Source organism: Astatotilapia calliptera, chromosome 14 (assembly GCF_900246225.1).
Source record: "Astatotilapia calliptera chromosome 14, fAstCal1.2, whole genome shotgun sequence".
NCBI classification, from domain to species: domain Eukaryota; kingdom Metazoa; phylum Chordata; class Actinopteri; order Cichliformes; family Cichlidae; genus Astatotilapia; species Astatotilapia calliptera.
In genome coordinates, this window is record NC_039315.1 from 18831232 (window position 1) to 18840754 (window position 9523).

General features: G+C 42.2%; 1 protein-coding gene across 1 annotated transcript; it reads right to left on the bottom strand.

Annotated features, from left to right (window-relative positions):
• Positions 1-2280: 2280 nt before the first annotated feature.
• On the bottom strand, positions 2281-6268 carry c1qtnf5 (C1q and TNF related 5). The gene is made up of 3 exons (XM_026192470.1): positions 5989-6268; positions 2999-3243; positions 2281-2913 (listed from the first exon to the last, which is right to left on the bottom strand). The coding sequence occupies exons 2-3, from the start codon at positions 3228-3230 to the stop codon at positions 2393-2395; spliced, it is 753 nt and encodes a 250-aa protein (XP_026048255.1). The 5' UTR covers positions 3231-3243; positions 5989-6268; the 3' UTR covers positions 2281-2392.
• Positions 6269-9523: the final 3255 nt, after the last annotated feature.

Sequence of the window (9523 nt, forward strand, 5' to 3'; positions counted from 1 at the left end):
TATCTGTCAGGGTACTTAGAGCGTTTGGTGAACTCATTAGGCAGAGGTACCTAGCATGAATCCAGTGGAAAATGAATATTTTCCAGCCTTTTTCATTTGGGTATTTACTTTAGCAGTTTTCTGCCTTTGGGAATTAAAGCAAAGGACTTGGGCATTATTCATAGAAATGCCATGTGAAAGCACTTTATGCAACTTTACACTAGAGAAACACTACATTTTGACTTCAGTACATTTGGTTTTTACTTTTCAGATTAAGATGTTACATTAAATGCATTAAATTTAAATATACAGTCGTGTGAAAAAAAGTGTTTGCCCCCTCCTGATTTCCTTTTTTTGTATGTTTGTCACCCTTAAATGTATCAGATCATCAAACACATTTAAATATTAGACAAAGACAACACAAGTAAACCCAAAATGTAGTTTCTAAATGAAGTGGTATGTATCGCATCTTTGGAAAGTTATGTTCAATTTCTATAGCCACATCCTGCCACACCTGCCACACCTTTTCTTAAACAAGAAATTGCTTAAATAGGACCTGCCTGACGAAATGAAGTAGACTTCAAGATTCTCAAAAGCCAGACGCCATGCTGTGATTCAAGGAAATTTGCAAACAAATGAGAAACAAAGTAACTGCGATCTCTCAGTCTGAAAGGGTTGTAAAGTCATTTTTAAAGCTGTGAGACTCCAGCAAACCACAGTCAGAGCCTCCCAGGAGTGGCAGGCCGACCAAAATTACACTGAGAGCACAGCAACGACTCATCCAAGAGGTCACAAAAGACCCCAGATCAACATTTGAAGGATTGCATGCCTCACTTGCCTCAGTTATAGTCAGTGTTCATGACTCCACTACGAGAAAGAGACTGGGCAGATTTCCAACGCTGAAGGAAGATAAAGGCTCGTCTCAGTTTTGCTAGAAAACATCTTGATTATCCCTTCAGATGTTTGGGAAAATACTCTGTGGAAGACAAAATTGTAACTTTTTGGAAGGTTTGTGTCCCATTACATCTGGTATAAAACGAACATCATACCAACAGTAAAATATGGTGGTGTCAGTGTGATGTTCTGCAGCTGTTTTGCTGCCTCAGGACCTGGAAGACTTGCTGTGGTAAATGCAACCATAAATTCTGCTGTCTACCAAAACACCCTGATGGAGAGTGTCCAGCTGTCTGTTCCTGACCTCAAACTGAAGCGCACTTGAGTTCTGCAGCAGGACATTGATTCAAAACACACCAGCAAGTTCACCTCTGAATGGCTTATGAAAATCAAAATGAAAACTTTGACTTGTGGCCTAGTCAAAGTCCTGACCTGAATCCAACTGAGAAGCTGTGGCATGACCTTAAAAATGCAGTTAATGCTCGAAAACCCTCTAAAGTGGCAAAGACGAGTGGCCCAAAATGCACAGTGCTGAAAAACACTCACTGCCAGCTATGACAAATGCTTGATTGCAGTTGTTGCTGCTAAGAGTGGCCCAACCAGTCATTAGGTTTAGGGGGCAATCACTTTTTCACGCAGGGCCATGATGGTCTGAATTTTTCCCCCTCTTTATAATAAACATCTTCATTTTCAAACAGCATTTTGTGTTTACTTGTGTTAAGAATACTAAACCCAAAAAACTTTTATTTTGTATTTTTGACCTTCTTGAAACATCTCACAACCTCATACATTTATTTGCAACTATTAATGAGGGAATAGACTGTATATAAAGTAGTTAAAACAGGTTCCAGATTTTCCATTCATTTATAATTATTACTAGCCCTATTATCTTACACTAGATTACATCCACAGCAGAACGAGGGCTTTTAACACATTTATAAGAGTATATTTATCAAATCATTCTCATGCATTGCTTTTTTTAAATAGCAGTATCAGGGGTAGTTTTACTGTTTTCCATTTGCACTTTGTCTTCAGTGAAGTATTTGAGTTCTTTTCCCTCTTAAAATCAGGCAGGGATGTTATCAGAAAGAGTCTCGACTTTCCTGTTTGGAGTTAACTGTGCAGCTCCAGCCTAATGCCTGATCCACTTTCATTCATGGCCAGAGACATACTTCAGTCTAGTGTGTTTTCAAAAGTCTAAAAATGTATTAATGTCTCGCGTTAGAGCTGTAGACACTAAAACAAAATGCAATAGAACAGTAGCATAAAGGCTGTTTGAGAATTTGTGGCCTGACATCTGTTAGAAGAATTAACTGTCAGCAGTTTAAAAGCTGAAAGTGCAGAACAGACACAGAGTAAACTGTACCGTTCATTGTGTGCGCCTCAGTACACCATGTGCTATTCGGGTTACATTGCCTGGTGTGTTCTTTATTTATTACACAAATACAGCTGTATCGTGTCACGGATGATTCACTTGTCTGTCCAGAATGTCTCAGTAAGGAAATAAAAGCGGCACATGTCAGGCAAACACAGCAGAGTTTTTCCAGTCCGAGTACACCAAGAAGCCGGTGAAGCTGCTGTCTGTCTTGGTGCTGGAGTAAAATCCATTGTACTCTGAGAGAGCCATCTGCACCCACACCTGATCGCCGGGGATGAGGTGAAGCAGGGAGCCGCCTGAAAGAGATGCTGGTTTAGGCCAGTTGCCATAAAACTGAAAATAAGAAGCCACAGCGTGTCCGTTCTTCATCAGGTCGAACTGCAGGCTGGCGCGGTACACCGTGGCGTGGACGGCAAAGTAGTAGACTCCAGGGACTTTGCAGGTGAAGCGTCCCGTCTCTGAGTTGTAGTCGCCTTGTTCATTGATCAGGATGGTGTCAAAGCGGACTGCGTCGCCCACATTCAGGGGCGAGGTTTGGCCCTGAGAGAGTTTGACACTGAAGGCGGATTTAGGAGCCACTGCACACTCGCCCGGCTGCCCCCTTTCCCCCTTTTCTCCAGGGTCACCCCTGTCTCCAGTCAGGCCTCGCATTCCTGTCTCACCTGGAGAGGAGGAGGAGGTGCACAAATATGAGAATCCTGCACCGATTTATCACATGCTCACAAACAAATCCATATAAGTACGTACCTGGGGCCCCTCTCTCCCCTCTCTCCCCCTTTTCCCCAGGAGCAGCATCCCTCCCATCCCTCCCATCTCTCCCTGGCTGACCAGGACTGCCATGAACCCCAGGAGAGCCTGGGATACCAGGGTGGCCAGTACACAGACTGGGGGGGATCTTATTGTCCTCTAACTGGTTGGAAAGATGGACTTGTAGGACGAGGAGGGAGGGGAACAGGGACAAGAGTCTGAGTGAGGTCATTGCAGTCTCAAGGCTGAGAGAAAACGAGAAATGGAAAAAAAACAGATGAACAAGCACAAACAGATCTGTGCACGAGCAACACTGCATTACAGGCAATGGGAAATATTGACCTGACTAAACAAAAGAAAACCACAACTCCCACTAAAATAAAACAAAACATTATGAAAATAACAGAGGGATGAAGAGCGCATGTAATTTCTGGAAACTGCAGCATACATAAACACCAAATGGGTGATTTACACACGATTTATGCCCTTACAGTAAAAATGTATTAGTTTTTTCGTCAGACAGGCTCTGACAGAGACTTACAGAAATATGTCAAGTAGATTCAAACAGTCTCATCCTCTACGGAGTGGAAGCTCTCGTTTAAAACTCAACCTAACTGATTGATTGACAGTTTTATATCAGTCACAAAACTCAAATAACAACAAAACAAATTGTAAACAGAGTAAAAGTAAAAGACATCAGGTTTCCATGAATATCTCTATAGAACACGTAATTTACATGCTCCAAACTTATTTCACCCTATCTTCTTCAATAACAATATAATGTAATGACCTTGAATATTATAAACAATAATGCAAAACAGAGGCTTTTGTTAAAAAGTATAATATTTTGCCACTCACCACCTCACAGTTTGATTTATGGACAACATGTCAGCGTCTTAGATTTAGAGTAAAGATGGTGAGGGCTTCACTGAATTCGTTTCGGGCAGCGCTCCAATCATAAAAATAATCCCTTTGGGATTTGTTGGACCTGATTATCAAACAAACTAAATATCATGTTTGATCAGAAAGTACATTTTTTTTGTTCCCATATGTACGACAGAAAACAAAGTCACAGCTGTATAACAAAATATTAAAACACTTAATTGAGCATGTTTATGTATACGGTGCAAAAAAGCCACATGAGCATGCAGGGTGCAGGGAGGTTAGACCGGACCAGAGGGAAGTCATTTTAACTCTTTGCATTTACATAACAGCCTAGTTTACAGATTTACAGCAATGGTCATTTCTAAACAGGTCGTTTGTATGACACAGGCTGCGATATGATGGGCATCATAGACAATTTCCAGCTCAGGAGGTGGAAAAAAACATCTTCAACTACTCGTTTAGCAAAGATTAGTGAGCTCTACAAATCAAAACATTAATATTCTAAACAGATGTTTCATATAAAAGTTTGTTGACATGCTGAATACCAGCTGGCCTACTCAGAAACAACTTACAGTCACACCTAACACTCAAATTCTCTCTTTCTCTCCCTCTGCTTCCTGCCCGTCCCTGAACACAAGCGGCCTCGGCCCTCAGACGACTCTGTCCAGACACTCAGGTTATCAAAGTGCTAATCTCTGCTAACTACTCTGTATAAAGTGTGGAATGTTTTTAAAATATATATATTTGTCCTGCAGCACTTCAAAGGCTTTATCTTTCTTTTCCTGCCAGGTTTTCTCTCATCCAGGATCCAATCAAAGAAGAAGAGGAGATAAAAAGCTGCACTGTTGGATCCTCTGCCTGAGAGCAGGAGGAGGAGGAAAGCTAACAGCTGTCTGAAAGCAGGTTTAGTAATGAAAACCTGCAGTTTGCGGTGTGTGACAATAATGAGAAAAGTCGGGTCTTGTTGGTCTCCTAATGGGAAGTTACCTTCACAACAGCTGCAGGAACAGAGAGAAGAGGGCAGAAAGAAGGACGAGGGGGGATAAAAGCAGAAAGTCAAGAGAGAGAAACTGTAAAAAAAAAAAAAAAAAAAAGGAGGAGGAGGAGGAGGGATACTGAGTTACATGAGTTACATTTCTGCATTCTTGGCAGAAATAGAGAGCAGACATGAGAACAAATACTGGAGAGTCTGAGCAGATGTCTGCAGCCACTCCTCAGTAGCCCTCAGATGATTAGAAACATTTATGGTTTCAATAAAAGCACGAAAAACTCAATCTGCTGTTTATAGGCCACTAATATGTGAACCACAAGGTTCACTGGAGAGGATCGCTCAGTCCTCTGACTTACCATCTTTTCCTTTTTTCATGCAGACACTATCCAAAGCAGCACTGTAATCGCTTTGTTTTTGTACTTTTTTAAATCCAATCAGCATTTTTTTCCATCCAATCCACTTCACTGCTCTGAAGCTCTGATGGAAACTTAAGTTTTGCTACCTGGGTGGTTCAGATGAACATTTCAGAGCAGTTTAATGGTTTTATTGCAGCACCACAGCCATTCGGTAAAAAGTCTGGCACGTTGCCTTCAGGCCAGCTGGAGTTTGATGATGTTATCCACATTTACTGTAACTCAGTATCAGGCTGTTAAAGGCAAAGCTGCCTGCTTTATTATGACTCTCTCGTAGTGGGAAGTACTGTAACTAGGTAGAGACAGTAGACACAAATTCTAGTTATTTAATTTATACTCATTCAGCATGTTGCCATTGTTATTGTCATAGTTTTATTTTTACTGTACTACAGTGTCAGACAGCTCCAGATTCAGTCTGTAATGATTTAAATAAAGCTGAGGCATAAAGAAAACCTCCTTTCTGTGATAATAATCCAGTACTGTAAACACAGCAACATAAAAACTGTGTTATATTCTACTGTGTAGCAGCTGTGTACTTCTTCTTTTGATACTTGAGCATTTTTACTGCGTAATTCTCTCTCATAGTTGTAGCTGCGCAGTACACGACGCAATATGTGGAGAAAAAGAGCTTTTTGCTGTGAAATGAAAGCACTGATAAGCAGCTTTCATTGTTTAATTGTAGGAAAGATTCAAAACTTTACCAGATGATGCGCTGAAGTCTTGAAGTTCTGCTGCTTCTGATGATGATGATGACGACGACGGTGATGTTCGTATATGTGTGACCAGTGAAAGCTGTTCCTCCTGGTCAGAGAGTCCTGCTGGGAAAAACTGAAAGGAAATGGTAATGAAGCCCAATTAGAAACTGCGGTGGGTGGGTGTGTGTGTGTGTGAGAGGAGGAGCCGTGGGTGGAGGAGACATGCAGAGGAAAATATGTGATGTTAGTCCAGCACAAATAAGAGAAAAATGGAGCTGAAAAACAAGTGACAAAACCAGCGTGAGGGGAGTGATGAACGGAGGAGTGTTTAGGATGTTGCATAACAGTGTTGGGGGAAACTCTCCAAGGCAAAACCACAGAAAGTTCAGAGGGGCTGCAGTCAAAAGAAGCAAATGTCCCCAGAATGCATTGCTGCAGCTGAACCTAAGCTGTCCTCAAGCTTCGTTATACAAAAACGCTGCTGCCTACAAAGACAGAGCCTCAAAGAAAGGCAAACACGGACGTGTAATGTGATGCAAGGAAGTCAGATGGGCACGCACACATACACGGATTTTCGTCTCCCTCCTCTGTGATTATCTGCTTCCAAGGTGAAGTAATTTTCTCCATCCAGATAGCATCTTCTAATATCAGGCCTCCACTCAAGCAAGACTCTGACAGTAATCCTCTTTTCCCATGTAATCCTTTGCTGGTAGCGTTTAGTTGATAAGGGAAGAGGTCTTAATATGCTTTTGGCAAAAGGAGGCGGAATTTGAGCTGGTTACTTTTTGCAGCTTCCAGAGGGGTAAAAACAACATGTTTCACGGTTTTCATGCAGCACTGACCCCGAAAGGACTCAGCCTGTGCCAGAACTGGACATGGTAGAGTTTGAGACCACAGCACTCTGAATCTATGTGGAGAAAACAGAGTGAAGCCTTTCAGCAACGTGCAGTTAGCTTCCACATCGAGCAAAGTGAATACATAGGTATAAATGGTGTATTTGATCTTTTGCATTTGCAGAGGGATGGTGGTGTCGCTTTGAGGGTCAACATTTTGGTCCATGTGAAATACCTGAAAAACTATTTGATAGAATGCAGTAAAAGTTGCACATACATTCAAAAGTAGTTATATACAGTCTCACATGAACAACAATATATGACATATTACAACTTGTCATTATCCACCCATCCATCCTATTCCGCTTATCCAGGGCCAGGTTACGGGGGCAGCAGCCTAAGCAGAGACACCCAGACCTCTCTCTCCCCACCCACCTATTCCAGCTTGTCTGGGGCAACACCAAACGCGCCTCCGCAAATCCCTACTTTATCCTGGTGGAGGGGTTTGTGTCTCCCAGGGATCCCAGGGGCTATGTTTTCCGGGGGGCTTCTGGTCCCCCGGAAAACTGGTCCTGGGTCAGGTACCAGACAATGAGCGATTCAGAAGACTTGGTGTTCTATGAGTAGAACACCAAGGGAACAGTTCACCCTGCCTGGGATAGGGTTACCAGGGCCTCGCCCCGAAGCCAGGGCCGGGGAGTGTGCCCGAGGATGAGTGTCTGGGGGCCGAGCCTTAGTCCATGGGGCCCAGCCGGGCACAGCACGAAAAGGGGACATAGGCCCAACCTCCTGCAGGCCCACCACCCACAATCGACACTGTGGGGGTCGATTGTGTGCTGAGCAGTGGCCAGGCCCTGGTGGGCCAGTCCCCAGCTACCAAGTCCAAAACCTGTCATGGTTTCTTTAACAAAACCAAAGCCAAAATGCGTAAACAATGTGGAAATATCAAACACATCAGATTACAACTAAGAGGGTAAATAGCAGGCTATACTGCTCAGACTCGACAGGGCTCATGTTAAATGTTAAAGTCCTTTGGTTTGCAAAACTACAAACCAAAAGACTTTTGGGACAATGTCCTTTGGACAGAGGAGAGAGTAGTGAAGATGTTTAGCCATAATGCACAACCCTTGAGTTGGAGAAAACCAAACACAGCATATCAGCACAAACACCTGATATGTCAAGCAGTTGGTATGAGGTGTTTGGGGTGGAGGGGAGAGAGTTTGGGTTTGAACTCCTCTGTCTGACAGATAAAGCTTGGCTGAAATTAGGTCCTTCACGTGATCCCAGCAGCAAATCTACAAGAATCAGGGTGCTGCAAAGTCCAGAGCTCAACCCAACTGAAATGTTGTGATGGGATCTTAAAAGAGAGCTGTGCTTAAATGAATGTGACAAACCTCAAGAGTGGGCCAAAATTTCTCCACAACTATGTAAGAGACTGATAAAGTCACACAGAAAATGATTACTTCAAGTTATTACTGCCAAATGTGGTTCTACAAGCTATTGAATCACAGGGTGTACTCAGTATTTCTGCTTCTGCATTTTTGCTAAATAAACAATGACGCCATGTAATATGTCATGTGTTATTGGTCATCTGTTCATTATATTGACCACTCAAAGTGCCTTATATAAGTCACATTTAGGCTGTTAAGGTTCAAAATTGAGGAAGGAGAGTACAAACCACCCATGGTCCAGAAGGTCTTGGTCAAACAATGATTTTTAATGAATACACACGTGTGGGAAGACAACTCTGTATGCCGACAGCAAGTAGTCTTCAACTTAATCAAAGCATGAACAGATATTTTATAGCATCAGGGTTTGTTTACTGACGCCCCTTCATGCGTCACAGATACATTTTATACATAGATCAGATCAACACCACAATGACTTTTAACCCAGAAGATCATCTTCTATTTTCATGGCTGGTACTTTCCGTTCTTGTCTTAAAGTGAATTGTTCCTCTTTCTTACCGAGACATGACTAATCTCTCCTCTAAATAAATCTAACTCATGTGTGTGTGTATGTTGACCTCACATGCTCTTTCTCAATTCACCTGTTGCACTTCTGACCTTTCACCAGACCAGAGGCTCACTGAGACTATATGTATGTCTTCTACTAAATAAATGTTTTAACCAAGAACTTCTACTAAAACCTTAATATAAAATGATCTGATATATAAGTGTTTTGTAAGCATGTACTGCAATTCCTTCTATGGCTCCAAGTCACTTGCACAATAGATTGTCCGGACATCGCGCCGAACAAAGCTTCCAACCCCCAATTAATTGACCGAGCTCCAACTCTTTAATAAGCACAGATATGCATTGTGTATAAAATAGTCATAACTGCACCTGAAATACAAGGTCAACATAATAACTGTATGCATAACATCTTAAGGCCTTCTTAAAGCTATCTGTTACATTGTTAAAGCCTCGTCTTAGCCTGCTGCTCAAAATAACTTTCACTTCTGCAAAACTCTCCAAGCCTGTTTCCTGTCCTGTTACTTTTAGCCTTTCTGAAAGACACACTGTTCAACCCCTGAATGCAATATAAACTCCAGATTATATTATTAATGCAATGGTAATGATGACAATTATTTAACAATAGCAGTAAAATAATTTCCCTGCTCCACATTCCCTCTCTCGACCTCTGGCACACCAGAGGTCGCAATACATTGCGTCCTCGCTCAGCAAATCAGACAACCTCCTGTCATC

Bases quoted from the DNA above. Each gene is read 5' to 3' on its own strand.
- c1qtnf5 (XM_026192470.1), bottom strand. From the start codon at position 3,230: ATGACCTCACTCAGACTCTTGTCCCTGTTCCCCTCCCTCCTCGTCCTA. The intron at 2,914-2,998 runs GTACGTACTTAT...CCTCCTCTCCAG, and splicing joins AGGGGAGAGAGGGGCCCCAG to GTGAGACAGGAATGCGAGGC.